Source organism: Eschscholzia californica, unplaced genomic scaffold (assembly GCF_041429995.1).
Source record: "Eschscholzia californica isolate CP2 unplaced genomic scaffold, dmEscCali1.0.p SCAF_1, whole genome shotgun sequence".
In the NCBI taxonomy this organism is placed as follows: Eukaryota; Viridiplantae; Streptophyta; class Magnoliopsida; order Ranunculales; family Papaveraceae; genus Eschscholzia; species Eschscholzia californica.
The window spans coordinates 6,573,528-6,595,199 of NW_028238198.1; the positions used below are offsets into that span (position 1 = coordinate 6,573,528).

General features: G+C 36.0%; 3 protein-coding genes, 1 long non-coding RNA gene and 1 pseudogene across 6 annotated transcripts; 4 read left to right on the top strand and 1 right to left on the bottom strand.

Annotated features, from left to right (window-relative positions):
- The first annotated feature begins 1,549 nt into the window (after window positions 1-1,549).
- LOC147563651 (uncharacterized) lies at window positions 1,550-9,747 on the top strand. Of its 2 annotated transcripts, none has more exons than XM_086639301.1 (11): window positions 1,550-2,831; window positions 3,443-3,700; window positions 4,706-4,948; window positions 5,140-5,289; window positions 5,790-7,198; window positions 7,592-7,665; window positions 7,797-7,878; window positions 7,952-8,077; window positions 8,200-8,306; window positions 8,582-8,742; window positions 9,220-9,747. In XM_086639301.1, the coding sequence occupies exons 1-11, from the start codon at window positions 2,391-2,393 to the stop codon at window positions 9,496-9,498; spliced, it is 3,330 nt and encodes a 1,109-aa protein (XP_086495427.1). In that variant the 5' UTR covers window positions 1,550-2,390; the 3' UTR covers window positions 9,499-9,747. The 2 variants fall into 2 exon arrangements, with proteins under 2 accessions (XP_086495427.1, XP_086495435.1); XM_086639309.1 differs by having other exon boundaries at window positions 1,851-2,831; window positions 5,793-7,198.
- Window positions 9,748-10,290: 543 nt separating this feature from the next.
- Window positions 10,291-12,982, top strand: LOC147563652 (Dynein light chain type 1 family protein). Its single transcript, XM_086639363.1, has 2 exons — window positions 10,291-10,654; window positions 12,713-12,982. The coding sequence occupies exons 1-2, from the start codon at window positions 10,421-10,423 to the stop codon at window positions 12,884-12,886; spliced, it is 408 nt and encodes a 135-aa protein (XP_086495489.1). The 5' UTR covers window positions 10,291-10,420; the 3' UTR covers window positions 12,887-12,982.
- A 647-nt stretch (window positions 12,983-13,629) lies between these two features.
- On the top strand, window positions 13,630-15,509 carry LOC147563653 (F-box protein SKIP28-like). The gene is made up of 2 exons (XM_086639341.1): window positions 13,630-14,047; window positions 14,636-15,509. The coding sequence occupies exons 1-2, from the start codon at window positions 13,748-13,750 to the stop codon at window positions 15,284-15,286; spliced, it is 951 nt and encodes a 316-aa protein (XP_086495467.1). The 5' UTR covers window positions 13,630-13,747; the 3' UTR covers window positions 15,287-15,509.
- Window positions 15,510-16,412: 903 nt separating this feature from the next.
- Window positions 16,413-17,522, top strand: LOC147563654 (uncharacterized). The gene is made up of 4 exons (XR_015224962.1): window positions 16,413-16,808; window positions 16,881-16,944; window positions 17,286-17,353; window positions 17,467-17,522. It is a non-coding gene; the product is annotated as an uncharacterized LOC147563654 (long non-coding RNA).
- Window positions 17,523-20,062: 2,540 nt separating this feature from the next.
- Window positions 20,063-21,375, bottom strand: LOC147563655 (uncharacterized; annotated as a pseudogene). The gene has a single exon (XR_015224961.1). The product of XR_015224961.1 is annotated as an uncharacterized LOC147563655 (transcript).
- Between the last annotated feature and the right edge of the window lie 297 nt (window positions 21,376-21,672).

Below are 21,672 nucleotides of genomic sequence, written 5' to 3' on the forward strand. Positions count from 1 at the left end.
AGTATAATAGCAACGGATAATAATAGTTTTGCATACTTTATACTTGTGTGCTTTAATTTGTTTATGTTTCAATATATTCATTTTGAATTGAGCTAAAAAGTTAAAATATGTGTTGATCGTGGTAGAAAAACATACACTTTTTCACTGTAAAATTGATCCAAAATCAAAGTTTACAAGTAGATATATTTCGTAAGAAAAAATATAATCTATAAGAATTTTAGAGTAACCCAGTCTAACTTAAAATCCTGACTCCGCCCTCCGCCATCATTACGACATCCTGGCTCTTATAAAGACCCCAATCCATCCTAGGGGGTCTGAAAGCTCACCTTAATCTTATTTTTACTTCATTTATTGTCTTAATTAAGCGGTGTAAATCTTAATGATAAACATCTTCCACCGAGATTCGATCTCAGGGCCTCATGGGTTTAAGAGCGACTGTCCAACAATTACACCAAACGGTGATGGACCATAAGATGTCTTTTGTTTTCTATATAAGCGTCATAAAATCAGATTTTGATGATCATTTCTTTTGTAAAAGATGCATTTGAAAATTAGAATTTATTAGACCTTTTGAGGCAATTATAGATTTATATTTTCTTTTTGCCGTTTACAGATGAGATTACTTTGTCAATTACAATTTATTCTTAAATTTCAAATGTGGATCTTCACAAGTTACTTGGTGTCGATTTCCGAAAGACTTGTAATATCCTCGAAAACAATTTTTCTAGTAATCTTATTATCTTAACCCAGAAAGGGGGACAAATAATGCTTTAAGAAAGTATATCTCATACACGTTTTAAATATCTAATCTCTATCTTTCATTATTTTCAATTTGTCTTGACGCTCGTGGTTTGTCTTTGAACAATCCTACCTTGATGAACAATTTTGAAGCTAAAAATAAAGTAAATGATTTAATTTATGATGAACCCAATCGTGACAGATTTTGGATTATGTGTAGTAAAAGAATGTTATATAGATTGAAAGGCAAAAAAAAAAGATTTTATACTCTCTTTGAGGACGAAAAGGGTTGGACTATAACAAAGAGAAAAGGTATTGAGAATTGATAAGAAGATGAAAGGTAAATTACTGTTTTTTTTTTTGTTGAAAGATGAAGAGGTAAATCTAGTTACCAATTAAAATGACTGATTTCAATTGCACATTTATGTCTAGAGTAAGTCCAATTATGGTCCAAGAGTTTACCATTAATCTAACCAATATCATTTAAAACGAGATTCTTTTGCTCATTAAAAGTCTAAAAGGATTTTCAATACTTAAACTTCATATCTCCCTTGAACTAATAAACTAAAGAAAAATTTGAATAGTTTATTGTTTTCACCTATAAATACCGTGCAACCTGTCCGATTGAAGGTGTTTGAGAATTTACTATTATTTGCATTTTCGTCTTGAGAATTATTTATATATATTTTTTCATCAAAATCTAACAGTCAATGACTAGATCCCTTCTAAATGCGAAGCTTAATTATTTTATAGTTATATAAAATAGAAAAATAGGTAGGACTTAAACGAATCTAGTTGAGGCTCAGATATCAATAATTCATATCTCGTAGACCATCTCCAATACAATTATACTAACCAACAATATAATGTCTAAGTTATCTCCGCTCACTGTCAATTGGTTTTGAGCTAGATGATCACAAACACAATCAGAGTTAGGCCCACACATAGGAGATATAAAAACCACGTCACCAGAAAAAAGAAAAAATATGTTAGATGCGAGGAGGTGAGCGAAAATAATCCCAAATAAGAGAGAATGATACACTAACCACTAATATAATGTCCAAGTCATTTAAACACATAAGAGGATCAAATTTTTCGTTTTAAATGTTTTTAGAGATGCTCCAATTATATGACTAACACATCTGCATGTAGGTCCAGGTGTCAGCCAGATGTGTTGGTCATTTGGTCCAGTCTTGCTGTCATTGTGTTTTGTCCTCCAATTTTTCAAAATTTCTTTTCTTTTTTGTCAATATCATAAATTTCAAACAAAATTAAGAAGAGTTAATCAATGATTAGATCGGGTGATTAATTACGCAAAGCCAGACTGGACATAATCAAACATAACTATCTTCCCCGAACGGCCACCTATGGCGGTTTCCCCCTTTTCCCACTCCAATTCATTTCCTCCGATGTTCTCTCTCTCTCTCTCTCTCTAACTTCTCCGAAACCCTAATTTGAGTCTCTCTCTATTTCTCTCTGTTTTTTCATCTTCAAATTCGATAAGAAATTGTTTCGCGAATGGAATTCCTTGTTAAATGTTCTGATCAATTCTATATACGATCAACAATTAAACGTTTATTCATTCTTACTTTTGTTTTTGAAAATCAATTCCAAAGAAATTCCTAATTCTGACCTAAAATTATTGCCGGAATATGGCAATCGTAACAGGAGATCGATACCTTGATTTCCTGGTTAAATTTGTAGATAGACAAGCAGGTCCGTTGCTTGAAGGAACAATAGTTTTGAAGTTAAATCCAGTTGGACTTCACTATGTACAATCACGAATTGAAGCTCTTCAAGAACTTGAAGGTCTTTTAGCCGGAGCTCCGGTTGATTATTTACGAGCTTATGTCTCCGACCTTGGAGATCACCGTGCACTTGAACAACTCCGACGAATTCTCCGCCTATTGACGTCTCTAAAAGTTGTTTCGGTATTGCCACCGTCTGTGAGAGATCCGACACCATTGTCGTTGTTGCCTTTTGGACGACTTAGGGTTTTGGAACTTCGTGGATGTGATCTTTCAACTTCAGCTGCAAAAGGTCTATTGGAGTTGCGTCACACTTTGGAGAAGATTATTTGCCACAATTCTACTGTAAGTTTGTTTAGTTGCGATTTTCTATTGCTTGTTTCTGTTTCGAATTTATGTGCTAAGAATCAGTTACTTTTTTTTCTTATAACAAAGACAAGAACAATTAATCAAATTTCAATTCCAATTACTATAAAAGATTGATACTGTTAAAGATAAATGTCACCGTAACTATTTGAGGGGTTTTCCTAATGACCCCTAAGAGCTAGGGGCAGATGTTATGTCAGAAGTTCTTTCCCTGTAACGAAAAATATTTGAATCGGTACAATTGGATAGACGATTAAGTTTTTTTTCTTGATAGTAACAATCAATTATGTGATTTGAACGATTACTTTCCAAAAGTGGAAAATATTTCATGACTAGAGGGTAGATGCTAGAAAAACCCGTCTTTCAGTAACAGGCACGACCTTTCATCAAACACTTGACTCATTAGTGAGTGGCAATCATCACATCTACATTCCATTTCGATTATTGCTAGTTTTGATACATGACTGATGACCTTCTCCAGTCTTCTGCTCTAATACCATGTTAAATAACCAATCCTGTACCATACTACCATGTTAATTTACTTTAAACTTACGGTGTTATATTCATGTAACATGGTTTCCACTGTTCAGGATGCCCTTCGACATGTCTTTGCTAGTAGAATTTTGGATATAAAGGACTCTCCAGTGTGGAATAGATTATCGTTCGTTTCTTGTGCTTGTAATGGCCTGGTTCTTATGGACGAGTCTTTGCAACTGCTCCCTGCTGTAGAAACCCTCGACTTAAGTCGAAACAAATTTGCGAAAGTGGATAACCTACATAAATGTCATAAGCTCAGACATTTAGATCTCGGCTTTAATCACCTGCGGACAATTGGTTCATTTACAGAGGTAAGGGTGCCTGGACTTTTGATTGCTTATGTTTGTTCTGATTTAATTTCTCAGAATAGGTGAATGACGCATAGCGTTATAGGAAAATTTTAGTTCAAAAACCTCAGAATATGATCTAAAAGTAACCCATTTTTGTGAACTTTATATGATACAAACTGAACTTGTTTTATCCTGACATATTCTTCTTGTTTATATCTTCTTTGCGTCCAGTTTTTTTTTCAAGCTATCAAACAGGTTCATTTAAATAGTTTGGTATTATCAATTAGGAGTCTATTGTTGAACCTACATAATGTTTTGTCCTTTAAAATGTATAAAATTTGCTTCGTCCTTTCAATTGGTATATGTAGAATGTATCGGTATTAGGATTTAGGATATGAAAGATTCACAATAAATAATTTCGGAAATCACAAGATAGGCAGGTTCAGAACTTACTGTCTATCTGCGTTTCCGGTGGCCGGTTTTGGTTAAACACATGAGTTATACTACCATTTCAATTTTCTTCAAGATTGCAAGGTTCTCTAAATCAACATGACATAACTATGCAAATAAACGTTTTCTCTGGTTTTGTTTTTTGAGTTCATTAATTAGGAACCAAATCTTGGAAGAGTTGCTAGGTACAAGTGTCTAACAAAGTGACTAATCTTCGAAGATCAGGAAGAATATATACTTCAATAGTAGTGTTTTAGTCTTTCAGAGGTCTTTCCATAGTTCATGGGCTTAAATTATCATGGAGGTTTGGGCAAGTCTTTTTGATACTTCAGTTTTATTTGAGCCTCTAGTTTGACCCATGGTGTTTTAGCCTTTTAGGGCGAAGGTTACTCAATTTGACCCAGTCCCAACTGTGTGAGTTTGGAACCGGGGATTTCTGTTTCAAGATGGACCACTATGACATGAGTGAAATAACTTCATGAACATAAATTTTTTTTGCACCACGAAGTTGCTTCACGCATCATAACACCTAATATTATCATTAGCGCTGAGCGATAACGAGGGCTTGTTTTGCAGGTTGCATGCTCAATCGTTAAACTTGTTTTGAGGAACAATGCTCTAACAACTTTACGCGGGATCGAGAATTTGAAGTCAGTTGAAGGGCTTGACCTTTCGTACAATATCATTTCCTCTTATTCCGAGTTGGAGATTCTAGCAAGCATTACATCACTTCAAAATTTATGGTTGGAAGGAAATCCGATTTGTTGTGCACGATGGTATCGAGCTCAAGTATTTAGCTTGTTTTCTAACGTAGAAAAAGTAAGTTACACTTCTCTTTGCAATTGAGTGTCGCTTCTTCCCACCTATATATTTCCTCTATCTCTGTGTATAGGTCATTCATGTTTACATCAATTCATTTGATTGTGTTCGAGCATAATATAGTAACTGCTCTAGCTTTGAGTATGTTTACTGATTTAACATGTTATGTGTCTGTTGCATGTCTGACGTAGTTAAAACTAGATGGCAAGGGAATTAGCACGAGAGAAGCTTGGGAAAGGCAGATTATTATTGCGAGCAGGTTGAGTAGACCTGCTGGGTTTGGATTTTATTCTCCTGCTAAACCTGATGCTCATGGGAAGGGCACCTGCAACACAAAAAGGGTTTGTGACTTTTAAACAAGTCTATCATAATAATCAAATTACTATGTTTAAATTCTCATGTAATATTAATATTTATGCTTATTATAGTAATTTATCTAGCTCTCTCTCGTCAATGTTTCAAAAATGTCTCTAGGCTTGACTTGAAGCTGCTTCCTTTGATAAGGCAAGTAAATTAACTAGAGAAGTAGAAAAACTACATACCATTCATGGAGAAGTAAACAACAGATAGACATAGTTTGCCACTTTGCTTAATAATTTTAAATCACAAGAAATTGACAATCAAAAAAGCATGTGCCCCAAGTCTTCTGTACAAGTTCTTTTTTTTCCTAAGAAAAGGTATTTTGCAAGTAATAGGGATATACAAAGATACCACGCTCCAGTTTGAAAAATACCACCTCTCCGCGCATTAAATTTTTTTTAAACTTTGTGCTAGTTACCTTCATTGAATGTATTTGTACCAGCATAATCATCTCTGAAACTTGTTTTGCTTTTTATGTCAGAAGAAGATATCTCGGCTCGCTTCTATCGCGGATGAGGAGAAAAGGAGACTTGTTTCAGAGGCTGCTGAACAAGAGATCTCATGTGACAGTGAGAACCAAAGTAGGGAAGAGAACATCATTTCCGATGGTGAAGCAGAAATTGTTGGGCTGATGAATAAAGTAGAATTCATGAAGAAAGAGAGATCTGTTCTTTGGCTCCGCGAGTTCAAGGAGTGGATGGATTCTGAGGATATTGACAGCCACAGCTTTACAGGGTTGAGTAGTCCTGGTAAAGAAAATTATGCGCCGAACAAGGCATACTACAAACATGTCGGGGAAGGCTCAACGTATGTCCCTGACTCTATACAAGCTTCAGGAGAGAGCACACCAAATGCTATAGAATCTGACACCATGCCTGCATATATATTGAGTGGCCCTGGTACCCGTAAGTACTTCCGTTCTACCAGTGAAGGGGTGAAGACTCCAAATATGGAGATTGGTTCAGAAGCTCCACCGAACTTCGGAGAACTAGATTCAGAGGAGGGAAAATTGCAGGCTCATCTCCCATCAGAAAAGTATTCCATTCTTCCTGAAACTTTGACTTCCCAGGGCAATGATGGTAGAGGTCTAAAAGTTTGCAGTACACCGTTAGCAGCCATTGATGAGATACTGGAGTCTCACTCATTCTCTTCTCACTCTGTATCACCACCACATTACCAAGAAAACATCTTGCGTCGCCGCCACAACTTAGAAGAAGAATTTATGCAGCTTTCAGCAGAGTCTCGCTCATTTGCATCATCTGACAGTGATACCAGTTGTAGTGTTGATGATATGTGTGAATCTGACGCATCTTTACTTGAAGCTGGTCTTTTATTGAACGAGGAATCATTGAATAGGATTGTAGATGATCATCCCGAAGCGCGTTCTGGTGATGATTACTGGGAAAGAAGACGTGGCGCCTTTCACAAAATAAATAGAAAGTTCTTCTATAATTCTTCGGAGGTACAAGCCTCCACAATTCTAGAATATTTAGAACCGGACCATACTCAACAAAGTCGCACTAATGACACGTTTGCCAATGCTACTGTTGACGGCATGGATACTGATGAGAGTGAGGAGAAAGAATGTTTGGAGAAGAAGAGAGTGAGGCGAAAGTCAAAAAGAAGGGTTGTTCCACTATTAGATGAGTATAGCGCAGAAAACAGGAGAGTGCAATCTCAAAAACAAAATGGCATTTCAGACTTGAGTTCAGCAAACTTGGAATGTGGACCAGGTATACTGTCCAAGATCAGCACTTATAATCTTTTGACTAATGAATCCATAAAGAATTATTTCAACTCAAATATTGCGGATTCTGAAGCTTCAGAGACTTGTTTAAGCTACATGCTTTGTGATAGTATATTTGTGGAAGAATCCAGATATAGAGAGAGGTAAATGTAATGTTGTTTCCAGTGTAAATAGTGTAGGTTTCAGTTAAACCAAGCGATAATCTTTTCATAGTGTACAAAATGAATGGAGCCTTTATGAAGGCTATCTTTTTGGTAGTAACCCATCTTTGAGCTGCTTATGTTCAATTAATATTTGTTTCCCAGATATTGTTAATGTCAAGAGTGGAATTCTTACTATATTAGCACCGTCTGGTAGTTGGTAGTAGCGGAATAGTTTTAGGAAACTGAAGCTTTTAAAAGGTTATATTCATGAATTTTTTTGCTTTCCAGGTTTATCAGCTATGAGTCTTGTTTGTGTAGCTTGTGAGCCTTTAGTTTACAACTCGAAATTGTTAATCGCAATTATCTGATGCTTCTCTCCTGTTATGTGTACAGTGAAGTAGTCATACTGCTTAGCAGTGAAAACAAGCTGTATATGCTACTATTTGATGCGACTTCTGATGGAACAGGTATTCATTTTACTTGTCGCACTAGGTGCATATTTTATTACTTTCTTGCTCAGAGTTATCCTATCAGAATCATCATCTGAATTTTTAACTTGTTTAGTAACTTGGCAGTGTATATTGGTTTATCTTGGCAGTGATTAGCTCAAAAGTTATTGGGTGCCACAGGCTATGTGATATTAAAGAAGTTGTAATCGGTATAGGACTACAATTTTTGAGGTTAGTATGAGGTCCCTGTTTTCAGCTTCACTTATACCGGTCAACCCCTTTTGCTCATATTTCTGTTATTTAGGATGCGTACTGGGACAGATGTAACATATCTTTTCATAACAAGGAGTGTTGATAAATCAAGGGAATTACTAGCATTATTGCAAATCTCTGATTGTAGATCAACTGGTACTGAATGTCCACTAAAGAGGTAATCTCTCTAGCCTCATAACCCCTGTGACTCCGATGACACTTTGATATTCACCATCTCAATGTACTTTGGGGACTCATTTCATACGACGAGTCTGAAGCCTTGAAATTTTGAAATTGCAGTTTGGAGCAAGTCCAAGTCGAATCGTTTGAGAAACATATATATGGAGGTTTAAAAGTGAGCATATTTATGTACTCAATGTTGTTGTTCTGGCATAGCAATAGTGAAGGTGAGTGCTGCTTTTAAGTTACTTTACACATCTATATTAGTAGTTGACACACATTGAGCTACATGAGGCCTTACACATCAACTCTTTGTGGCATTCTTCACCATAATGTGGTAGAACATTTCCCCTTATGTTCAACTTCAAACTTCAAAAGCGAGACCAAGTGACCAACAACGCATGAGCATCAGCAGTTCGTGGTTGTATAATATATGGATCTGGGTCACTGATATATTTTACCGTAGTTATTAATACCAAACTTTGAATTTATAATTTGACAGAGGAATCATGGCTTTCGAGATCCCTGTTCGTAGTTGAAGGTTATGTGTTTGTTTGTATTGAAGACCTCAAACAATTAAGCTCAGTTGCAATAGATGATAAATCAGCATCCCCTTATTTCTCACTGGACTCATGCTGCTGCATTAGCAACATATCAGAGGTGGTGAGTGTAAATTTCTGTCCGTTTTACTGTTTTACTTTCTACACAAAGTAATTTCTAGGTTCTATTCTTTAATGTGCACTCTCTCCCTGGGAATTTCTTTGTACGATTCAACTAATAGGGCTTTTCAATAGAAATCCTATGCCCACTAACTCCATGACGCGAGCATCAAAACCAAATCGACGTAATGTTTGTTCTTTTTCCAATTCAGATCTGAAATTTTACTCGAGCTCTAAATTGACTGAAATCAGATTTCGGAGTGTTTGTTTTTGTCTGACTTGAAATATCTGACTGGGTGGCTATTTTGAATATCTTTTGGGTCCATTTGAGTCAGACGATTCAGATTCAGACAATGAGAAAAAAGAAACACCAACACCACCTGAGTGCTTGTCGATTGGAACCTGAATCGATGTTATTATTACTGTTATTTGGTTATTAAAGGAAATTAGCATGATATAAACTTTAAGCTCCATTTCTCAGGTTATTGAATCCAGGGAAACTCGGTCTGTGATGTTAACACTGGATTGTATAGTGCCCAACAAATTTTACTCTTCGGTTATGGATCCTAGCAACAAAAAAGAGAAGCATGCGAAGAAATCAAGGAAGAAGAAAACAGAAGCAACAACAGGCTCTTCTCAGGTATGGAAATTGAAATGGTCGTCTGAGGAGACGCTACTAAAGTTCGTTACCATATTGAAGGCTCTCCACGCAGGAATGAAAGAGTCTCCTCTACCTGTTAAATTTACACTTGAAGGTTGAAATCCTTTTTGTATTTGTTCATTTCATTCATTTGATCTTTTAGGGTTTCCCATATTAGTTTTTGTTCAAAAGTTGATTATAGTTCATTGGTGGTTGTAATTCTTTGATTTTTAAGTTCCTTTTTTTTTGTTGATTTTTTTTTTGAGTTCCTTATTTGTCAGTGTCCTGTAAAAAATGTACAGTAACATATGCTCAGATTTAAAATATCAATTATGTGAAGATTTATGTATGAAAATATGTGGAAATCAATTTTGGAGTGGAACGTTTACTATTAATTAGGAGTTGGCTCTTAATAAATTATTTTCCCCGCTCGAGATTATAACCTTGATGATACACCTTGGTGTTTCATTAGGTTAACTGAGACGAGCCTTTAGTTGAACCAGTTGGAGAGAGAGAGAGAGAGACGGCCGGTCTCATGCAGTCGATGGTCGAAATGTTCCACTCGAAGTGTAAGTATTATAATGTGTTCTGATTTAGTTTTGCACCTTGGATCCATTTCTCACACCATACTCCCAAGAGAAATGAGCATGAAATTTTTGAATAAATTTTGGCGTATAGTCATATACCATTAGATCAGAAATATTACTGGATCATGTGAATGTGATGTGGCAGGTGATTGTCAGAACTAATTGGTCAATAAATCTACAGTAGCTTTGACTGTGACAGCAGATTTGTAATTTGTTCTGTCTGACCAGAAAACATCCCCCACCCCCTTCCAGTCTTTCTCAGTTTCGATGGAGTGAGTCCTTGTGTACACGCAAACACACACAAAATTACACGCAAAAGTCTCTCTCTCTCTCTCTCTACAAGATTTTTGGGTATTGGATTCTCTCTCTTTCTCTCTCTATACTTGTTTGTTTCAAGAGAAGTGAGAGAAAGAAGATGAACAGAAGTAGTACTACCCATACTTGAGAAGAGATTAATGGCGGGAGCAGAGGAAGAGTTAGAGAGAAGAAGTAGATATTTGAACAGTCTTATTCAGAAGAAGAAAGCTATAGAACAACATGAACATCATGAACTACTCAATATCAGAGTTAGAGCTTCTGATATGCCTCTTCCCCTTCAAAACCAAGCTTTCCGTTGTGCTAGAGACTCTCTTGATTCCATGCCCAACAAAAAACTTGATAGCAAACGTGTTGCTCTTGCCCTTAAAAAGGTACTAACTATCTCACTTACCCTTTTCTTCTCTCTCTCTAACTCTTGATTAAAATTCTTTGTCAGTTTAGGAAAGGGTTTCTAGTTGAAGTTTCTAACTGTCTTTCTGAATCAACAATTTTATTTTGTTTATTTCAAGAACAATTACCCATTTTAACTCTTATAAAGTATTCTCATTTTGACAAACAAACCCCATTTTTGGTTGAAAAAATTGATACCCAGATCTAATTTTGTAGTAGATCTTTTCCAATCTAACAATTGGAACTATAAGAATGGTTAATGGGTTCTTTGCATTTGAGGAACAAGTTAATTAGGAAAGATGGGTTTTTTGGGAAATAATCCAATGTGAGTCCTAGACATAGAAAAAGGTCCAACTTACTCAAAAATTAAGTGGAATTAAGGCCACTTTAGAAAAGAAGGTAGGGCTGTGGTTTAGGGGTCTAGACTCACTTAATATGCTTTGATAAAGTGCTGCATTTTGGTCAAATTGAGCCCTAAATCGTTGTTGACTACTTTGTTGAAATTAGGTTTATAGACGAAATTGGTACCAAGAGCAATGATGTTATTTGAATTTTTTAATCCCAAGATTTAAATTACGAAGCATATGCATGTGTGGTTTCTAGTAGACTGAGTTTGATGCTCCCTATGTGCATGAATATGAGGTCTTAATTCTTAAGTGGGTTACCATTTCATTTTAAAGTTTCTACTTTGGCCTGTTGTTTGAATACGTTGGCATGCCCTATGTCGCAGCATCATATGATGAGTTTGTGCTCATCCAACTAAAAACCAACTGGCAATAAGTGGAGAAGACCTAGATGTATTCTTGGTTACTAGAGAACCCTTTTCTCATATGGGAGTGAGATTATTCGCATATGTCCCCTAGTGGGCACTGTTTAAGCCCAACTCATATCTTTATTCTTTTTGTTGGGTAGCATGGATCATTATGCCTATCACGTGTAGGCCTAGCTCTAAAACCATGATATGTTTGTGGTGATCCAACTCCAAACCAATTGGCTATGAGTAGAGAGGACCTAAATCTTATATTCTTGGTTATTAGAGTAACCCTTTCCCTTGTGGAACTATTCCCACACCGTTTTAACTCGGTTCTTGTGTAACTTCTTTTTTTCCGATAAAGAGGCCATAAGATGCAATTTGTGTATGTAAACTAACCTATAAAATCAAGGGAGTTATGGGTTGTAAGGGTTCTTTGAGGAGTATATAACTTGATTAAGAATCTACAACAGCTTTCAATGCTCCTTTAGATCTGTCTGACGACTCTGACCACGATTTTCATAAACTGTTCCACAAATGCTAAGACAAGATATTAGTCAGTCTTGACGATGTAAAACTAGTGACCACCCTTTAAGCTGTAGTCTGGCTTTTTTCTTTTGTTATTTACATACCGAGTTTACCTTAGCTTTTGTGAAGATTGTAAGCTAGTGGATTAATTCAAAATAACGTTGACAAGTATGACTGCTAATTGACATCTTCAAATGTTTATTAGATTTCGGCTTTCAGATTTTTTAGCTCAAACTATTTACACTAGGAAATTATTCAGTCATCCGTTTGCTACTCTTTCAGTTTCGTGATCAACCTACGTTTTTCCACAAGTGGGTTCTGTATACTAAATTTTAGGTTTTTGAGTATGTTTACTTCTTCATCTCCAAGGATCAGAGACGAACGAACTCGAATTAACTTTGAGGCCGATACTATTCTTTCAGTACTCTTACTCGCCTATTAGGACCGTTTTAATCCCATCCTCCATATTTTATAATTTTTGTTAGTAGAGGAACCTTAGTTGTCATTTTCTCACTATTGTTCCTTCTGCTCAGACAACTTGGGACCATTGTTTCTGATACCTTGACCTTAGTGAAACAAAGTCCTTTGGATATGTCTTGGATTATAATTCTCTTTTGTTTTTTGGGCTCGAGTGATCCCTATTTTGGATCACATATACATATCCCTCCTTTTTTTGAACTGCAGATTCATTCGCCTTCTCGGAAATATGAACGTTAAGTGGCCTCATTTTGATGTTATTTTCTCTCTCGTTTTCTGGCAGGAATTTGACTCATCTTACGGTCCAGCATGGCACTGCATTGTCGGAACAAGCTTCGGTTCATATGTCACACATTCTGTAGGAGGTTTCTTGTACTTCTCCATCGACAAGGTTTATATTCTACTTTTTAGGACCGCTGTTGAGCCTTTAACAAAACCTACTAATGATGTGATTTGAAATTATGTACTGAATTCTTGTGTTTATGTCACGATAATATGGAAGTCAACTTGAGAATGTAACATTATGAACATTGCACAAAATATCATTTCTCAATTGTTCTTTTGTTCTTTAGGGTTTATAATCGGGTACTGATGTTAGATCTCTGTTTCTTCTTGAGCCAAAATTGAACTTCGCTTTACCACCTTGTCTGAGTTCAGTTGGGTTCACAGGCCAAACTTTGCCAAAACCATTTCGGAGAATATATGGGAGCTGTTTGAATAACTTGGAAAACGGAAGACACCGTTACAGAGTTTACACAGGATTCTAGAGATCCATATATTGATGGTTCCAAACAATCCAGTAAGAACTTCTTAAAGGTCAAGTTGGTCTTGTGCATATCATTTGCTCTGGTTCTTGTAGGCCAAGTGATTAAAACCAGTCATAATGCTTGGTCCGAAAAAGTTGGCCGACAACTGACGTGGTTGGCCAGGATGGACCAAGCATTTTATCTCTCTCAGATGGTTCACCCATCTTGGCCGACCACGTCAACCGTCAGGGCAGGGGTCGGCTGACCTTCTCGGTGAGTGTGAGCGACAATGCTTACCTACTTAGAACGCTGAGAGCAGAGTAGAAAATCTTAACCGTCCTTAGTATAATGTGGACCACGCCTTCATCTTAACCGTCCTTAGTATAATGTGGACCACGCCTTCGTATGAGGAGAATGAGCTTATTGACAAGAGTTTGTGTCGTTACATACACTCACTTTACAAGTGGGTGAAACAAATTAAACTCTATTGGAGATGTATCTCTAGTAGTCTATATATACCATGAATTTCCTATATTGTTCTAGTCATAACTAATATTAGGAATTTAAAAACCATGGAACCACAGCAACCACATGAAGCCTTATTCTTATCTCTAGCTTACTTAAACTTGTTTGAGCTTCTTTCGATGAGTGAAGTTTGTAGATCAATAAGAGAAGTAATTAACGACGATTCATTACTTTGGCTTGATATTCTTTTCGACCGGCCTCTGAATTTTCGAGTTAAAGATGATATCTTATTTAAGATCACTTCGAAAGCAAATGGGAGATTGAGAAGTTTAAGTATGATAAATTGTGTGGGTATTACAGATTATGGGCTTCAAAGGGTGATAGAGAACAATCCTCATATAACTAAGGTATACAATTTAATCTATCAATATCTTGTTTTCTTGCTTAATTGGATTAGGGAGATATCAATTTCCTTCTTCCTTTCTTGATTTAGTTTTTTTTTTAAATAAATGCTTGTGGTGATATTGGAGATAAGATAAGATTGGTAAGAATTTGTTTCATTTGGTATAGCAAAAAACTCATTTTTACCGTTTTGCCCTCTCAATTTTCAGTAGGGTTTACATAATTAGACTTATCACTAGTGATAGGGCAAGAGAAATCTCAGGTTTGCTTATGAAAGTGGCAACATTGCATTAAAACGTTTCGATAAAAAACATTAAAAAGTTTCTTTTGCAAAAACCAAGTTTTGGAGTTCATAAACGTTTCGAAAAAAAACATTAAATGTTGGGCTTTAGGCTATAGTTTAGTTGGGTTATAGGCTCGTTCTTTGTAAGAGAACATTAAAAGTTTCTTTTACAAAACCCAATTTTTGGAGTTCATTATGAAGAAAAAATGATGATTTGATGATCCTATTGTGGTTTCTTATTTACCTCAAATCAACATGTTATGGGTTTTGTGTACTCCAACATCATAGTTTCATTCTTCTCTCATTGCAGCTCTATGTACCAGGATGCACTGGATTAACATCTGATGGCATTGTAAGATTGGTGAAAACCCTAACTGATCAAACTGTGGGTAACAACAATTTGAAATACCTAAAATTGAATGGCATCTATAACATAACCAAAGAACATCTAGAACTTCTCTATTCATACTTAAATATAAACCCGAACAACCTTCATTATCAAAATTACAAGTTCTTTCACCAACAAAGATACCATTTTTCACAATTCAAGAACGAAAATGACGACAACGACAAAACCAGTATTCCGATCGACGTGGAAATATGCCCAAGGTGCGATGATGTCAAGTTGGTTTTCGATTGTCCAAGAGAGAGATGTAGAACGAAACGAGACATAGTGTTAACAGAGTGTAGAGGATGCAGTGTTTGCATTTCGAGGTGTGAAGGGTGCGGTGGGTGTATGAATGAACAAGATGAAGAAATGGAGGAGACAGTTTGTATGGATGTGTTGTGTTTGAATTGCTGGCTTCAGATGCCTAAATGCAATCTATGTAATAAGCCTTATTGTCCTAGACATGCTGATGATTATTATAGTTCGAGAAGCGATGATGGTTGTTCGTCCAATGGATTTATATGTGATTTTTGTATATCAATGAATACAATCGAAGAAGCGATATTGGAATGAACATCTTGCTCAATATTACATCAAAGGTGAAAGGCGATTGGGAAGTTTAAGTCTCATACAATATGTGGGTGAAGCTTTTCAAAGGGTCATAGAGCACAATCCTAGTATATACTTCACTGTTATTATAATCTTTTGACTCTTGTTAAATCTTTGTTGTGATATTTTGCTTATAAAATAGTAGGTATCATTTTCCAATTGAGAATAAGAATAGGATTGATCAAAATTTTTCTTTTTTCCTATTCATGCCTTCATTGCAAGTTCCAATTACCCCATATCGAACTATTCTGTACACTAATTCTAGGTAAATTTGTCATAATTATAAGGCAATGTCACCAATTCACCATGTCTCAAACCCGTGATCCTTCAATTTTTTATACCCACTCGCCAGCCAAGGGTTGTTGACGCCTAAGATCCTTCAATTTTTTCCGTTTAGGCGGAATAAAATTTTACTATTTAAGAGAAGATAATTTGATAATTGGAAAGAACAGCATTGCCTCTTTATGTTGTTGAGCCACTCCAAAAGAAAAGTTGGTGATATTATTGTATCCTTTGTGTCTCAATTATAGTAGATAGAACAACTTGGACATGCACATTGGCGATTAGTTTCGTCTATAGGCAGCAGAAGTGAGGAAGTATAATGAAGAAAACGGAACCAAAATAAGAAAATGAAAAACAAAGATTAGTTGATATCTAAAAGTGTAAGATGACAAGGGAGAGAGACCTTTTATAAGCTTTGGTAAATCCAAGTCTAATTTAACAAGTGAGATAAGAATGAAACAAAGATGTTGCAAATGTAATTATTTTTTGACACTATATCTTTATTTTCACATGTCTTTTAAGTCAACTACTATTAAAAAGAAATCTCATTATCTGAAAAATAAACGTTTATAGATCTATATAACAAAACACAATGTTTTGTGCTGACTGGGACAAATCGAAAGATAAATCTGGCCGTTTATTGCGTTTTTCATCAAATGTTGGTGGTTAGATCTATTACCTACCTTATAAATTGAAAATTAGTTCACCCACTTATACAAGAAAGTAAACAAGTGAATGAATCTGGACGGTTGAACCCCATCATTTCTAATCTATATTATGTTGATAAGTTGATTCTATGTGCCTGATTATTGAGAAAAGCTTTATCTCTCTCTCCATTTACTGCCTATTAGTTCCTCTGAAAGGAAACGCCCAAATCCCATTTACTGCCTATCAGCTCATCCTCTCGATGCTCCTCTGGTCCATGAAATAATGTATGTCGATCGATTTCGTCCTCCTCCTTCCGTTATCAAATTGATGCACATAGACACCATTAATACACCCTTTCATTTACCCTCATAAACATTCTTTCTTCTAACTGTTCCTTATCCTTTTACTCCCTGAAACTGAGTTGTTGAAAATCATCTCAATTGATTGGGTTAGTGTTGTTTCTTCCTTGATTGTAATAAATCATGGAGAGTGTTATTAGGGTAAATTCAAACTTGGAATCAAGATTGGAGTGGATCATTTGTTCAGCTTATTCTAGGTTCGCAGGCTTCCTCTTTATCTCTCTAACTTGACTCTTAATTTCTTTTCAGAATTTCCATGTCTTTTGCAGGGAAGCTTGGTAAAAACATGCTTCAATGGTGGAATGAAGCTACTATTTAACTAGCAAAAAACTGGTATATAATTTAAAAAAAGATTTCAACTCAATCTTAGGGTTTTATTTGATCTTTCTTATTCTTTAGATATTACTGTAAATCTCCATGATTTAATATTTCTTTATTAAAATTCTTTCATCATAGAAAATTTAAGATTTTTGTAGATTTTAGAATGTTGATCCATTTTTCTCTCAAATTGTGTTGCAAAAATGTTCAAATGAGGTAAAAGATCAAGTATCATTCTGACAACATCCGACTATTCTATATCACAGACTCATTGTTATGTAGTCTTTAAGCTATTCTTTTTTAATTAGTTCATTATGAAATTCCTATTTCCTATATTATTTTTGTTGATAATGTAGTTTCCCAAGCTTTGTGTGATGAATGGAGCTGGAACAACTGTTCCTACAAACATGGCCATTATAAGGAGGTGCGTTTTAGATTTCTTCCTTCCCTTCACTTCCCGACTAGATATTTGTTAAGGAACTCCATATTAGGACGAGTCTAACATATTTTTTTAGGGAAACTACTTGTAAATGGCAGGCATTTATGGTTGGAATCTCTAGGATGAATATTAACGGAGTGATGAGTAAAATGAAGAACTCTTTATTCAGTGAAGGTCAAAACAAACTCTAGGATGCTTAAAAGAAGAAGTTTGTTTTGACCTTCACTCCGTTAATCTTGCGCCTTACAAACTCCATTCATAAAAATCAAACTTTGATGCTTAAAAGAAGACTTCACCCACTAATCAAAAGAAAAATCCCAAACTGTTGTTATAAAAATATTAAAACAACTGAGATTAAACCTTTGATTAATAGAATCATTAGCCTAAACCACTAAACATCAGAGTAAATTAGATATTATAAACAAAGTTTTATTTATTCCTCTAAAGAAGGATTCTTTATTCAGTGTGGTTAAAGCAAATCATCATCATCGAGCAATCTATCCAACAAAATATCTAACAAATTTAACCATACGAAATAGATTAAGAATTAATACCAGTCAGACCTATGAGTTAGATCTGAGAATGACAGAATTTATGGAGAGGAGAACCACAACCTTCCTACTATTATGTTTCCCCGTTAGGGAAGAGATAAAATTAAACTTGAGAATAGAAGAACGGCAAAGAGATGAAGAAAACATTTGAGGTATTACTATATTTATAACCGTTTATGCTAGGGTTTTGAGGATTCATTGTTAATAATTTACGAAATTGCCCTTCGCATGTGATCAATATATTACTCCACAACCTAATGTGGAGGCATAAAAGCTACTCCATTTTTTTCTTCGTGGAGAGAGAAATCTTTGTTTCTCTCACAGGCGGTTCAACTGGGAGTCCAAGAGGTGGGTCATGTAAACTTGTTCTTTCTTGGGGTGGTACCATGTGTATCTTTCTGATCTCAATCTCATTTTTAATCGTAACGCACAAAAAAGAACTCGAGAGAGGAATCGAGGCATGTTAGAGGTGAGAATCGAAGCGGACCAAGTCACGGAGACACTAGATGTTAGCTCTTTCTCGAACCAACCATATATATACACCTCGGCTGAGAAATTGTGGTTGTAAAAGCCGCTTTTAAATTTCGTGCACCTTTTGAGAGTAAGAGAACTAAACAAATTTGAGCTCCATTAATAAGAATTAGAGTTAAAGAAGAGAATTGAGGGAATTGGTTTGGTTTCTTGCCAACTCCACTAACATGATAAGCTCTCTCTGTAAACAACTCATGCAGCTCTAAAAGAGCAAAGAAGTACAGAGGAAAAGAGGAGTAGAGCTCCAGCTACATGGAACTCCTAATAGAGCTCTTTGTCCCATACTTTACTGAGCTATCTAGTGACATTTATCTTCCCCAGTCTTGCCAATTCAAGTGACACTCGAGAACAAAACACAGTACGAAGAGTAGAAAGAAAATGCTATTTGGATGTTTCTTACACGCAGTCGATCCCAATCTTACTGTAACTAACTTCAACTCTGACAAATCTCCCAAGAAGAGTTAGCATTTGCTCCATCTCTATATCGTAGAATATAATCAATCTGCAACTCCGCTGAGGGCTGGAATAAAAGGAGACTCCCTTAAAGAGAGAAATTCAGATATGTTCCAGATGAACAGCCTCCCTCTCTCCCTGGCTCCTGGAACCTAACTATAATCGGCAGATGCCAATTACACTCTTAACATTTCGGGAATTTATCATTAAACCCAATAGCATTTACCAACAACTTTATCTAGTCCTAGACTTAACTTAATGGCGAAACTTAAACACCAAACTCTCTAGCAGAGCCTTTATCCAACAATTGTAAATATAAATAGAACAAGCTTCAAACTTTAAATAGAACAAAATACCTATGGCATTGACTGCAGAAAAAACTAGAACTAAATCCTAGTTTCGTATGTCACAATTTGACTCTAACCCAAAGTAACGAATAGCATTTAAAGACTGGGAATTTGGGGTCACCAAAATGCACCCCTAGAACTGAACTCTAGCTTCTTGTAACTATCATAAAATCCTAACATGACCAAACGAACTAGAAAGGGTATATAGCAGGCATCCTAATTGGGTGTGTATTCTCGTTGAAGCTTTGGATCCATTTCATAAAACTACTCAACTATCGAAAATCAACAGAGATAGGTTGGAAAGGTTACATTTGAAAGCCGATCAAGAAAATTATGGAGTAACTTTTTTGCCTTCTTATCGGAAATATGGTAACATATAAACCCAAGGATCTCTTATAGTGAGAAGACATAGAAGAACACTGAACACGACATACTAACTATAGCGAAAGTTATTTATCTACGAATCTCTCGCTCCAAAGAACTTCTAGGGCTAAATTTCTAGCTCTCATAACATATAGGGTTGCAACTCGAAGATGATAAACCTTGCCCTCTCCACATTGGGTGATGATAATCGACAGAGGTTGATATTCTTGTAAACTTTATCCTATATGAATTTTGATATTCCAATAAAGTCTCATGAACAAACACTACACTAATTCTCACTTAATCATGTGTTCAAACTAGTTATAAACCTCTTTCATCTAATTAAACTACATCAATAGAATATCAGTACTAGGTTAATGATTTCAATTAAGTTTAGATGTATTTCATGATTTCATCAATTACTCCATAATGATTCTGAATCAAACCAATAACACAAACCATAATATGCATTAAATCATGAATTAGAAACCACAATGTATCCACAATTGCTACTCAGAGTACTTGTACAAATAGCGTGTTAAAACGCGATTAACAAGTCAATTATCAAAATATAAACCCTAAAAAAAAAAAAGAGATCACCACCGATTACCTAAATCCTCACCGGGGGCTGAAATCGAGTTAAGCTGTTTTCGGATCGGGCATTGGGAAAAGTCCAGCTCCAGCAGCACCTCTCGGAGGAGCAAACCCTAGAAATTTTTGTAGATTCGTACGAATACTAATAGAGCAAAGGAAATACAAGAAAGCCATTGAACAATCAGTTGGATCATCACCAGGAATACCTCTATGACTCATCTTCTGAACAATATTAGCAGGTGAGAAAGGTAATTTAGCTATAGATTTGCCTTCAAAAAGAGAATTCAAGAATCCAAAAACAACGAAAAGAACAAGAGCAACAACAGCTCCAGATTTGATTTTAGAGAGAGAAAGATCACGACTTGATTCTTTAAGACTAGTCTCAACACGATCGATCTTTTTAGTTTTTGATTTCTTTGTATAAGCTTTAGGTTCAATTGTTTTCATGGTTTCTAGTTTCTTAGAAGCTTTGTCGATTGTTGAACGGAGAGATTTGTAAGAATTTGTTCTGTAGATGAGTAGCCATGAAATTGCTTCACAAAGAAAAGCTGTGCAAATTGAGATTCCAACAACTACTAGACTATCTGAGTACTTGAATGAAGATAGTATAGACGACGCCATTACAGAAAGAATCGATTACTAGAAGATATAAATCGTTCTTTCTCTCTCTCTCTCTAGGTTATTAGGTTTTGCTCTTGGCTTGGCTATCTGCTAATGACGGATCTGCTTTTGTATGGGAGGTAAACTGTTTTCTATCTGAACACGGCTAACCTGTAATGTTAGGGAAGGGCCGGTCTACTAAGGGAGATGCTTTGGGGCCAACCGATATCGCCTAAGAGGACGTGGGATCGAGTCTCGGTAGAAACAGTTTGCCTTGAGGTTGGACACCCCTCTTAAGCCCATGAGGTCGTGGGATCGAGTCTCGGTGGAACCAGTTTGCCATCAAGATTTATCCCATGTAATTTAGGCTATAAATAAAGTATGTCATAAATTTGTCGGGCTTTAGGCTTCTTTCATGTTTTCAGGCTTTAGGTCTCTTTCATGTTTTTAGGCTTTAGGCCTCTTTCATTCATGGTTTAAATTAGGCGGTTATCGTGCTCATCACATCTTCATGATGTATCAATGTCTTGTAACGACTAACGTACATCGTAGTCGAATTCTAAAAAAAAAAAAACTCTAATCCTAAGGGGGTGAGCCGTTGAGGCCCAAAATTCAACCCCTCCAACTGTCTCCTCTAGGGGTTAAACTGAAGCTCAAACCCAAAGAGGAGCTCAATCCACTCTACTTAACTCTCAAACTCATTTTTCTCTTGTAGAGTCGATTGAGTCCCTTTAAAGCCGATTCCCACATGACCGTTGGGGCTCTTAACAGTCATGTGGAGGGGCTCATCAAAGGTGCAAATTGGGTTGGTTCCCCTATGAATAGAGAACCAACTCGTACTTAACTCGCACACTCATTTTTCTCT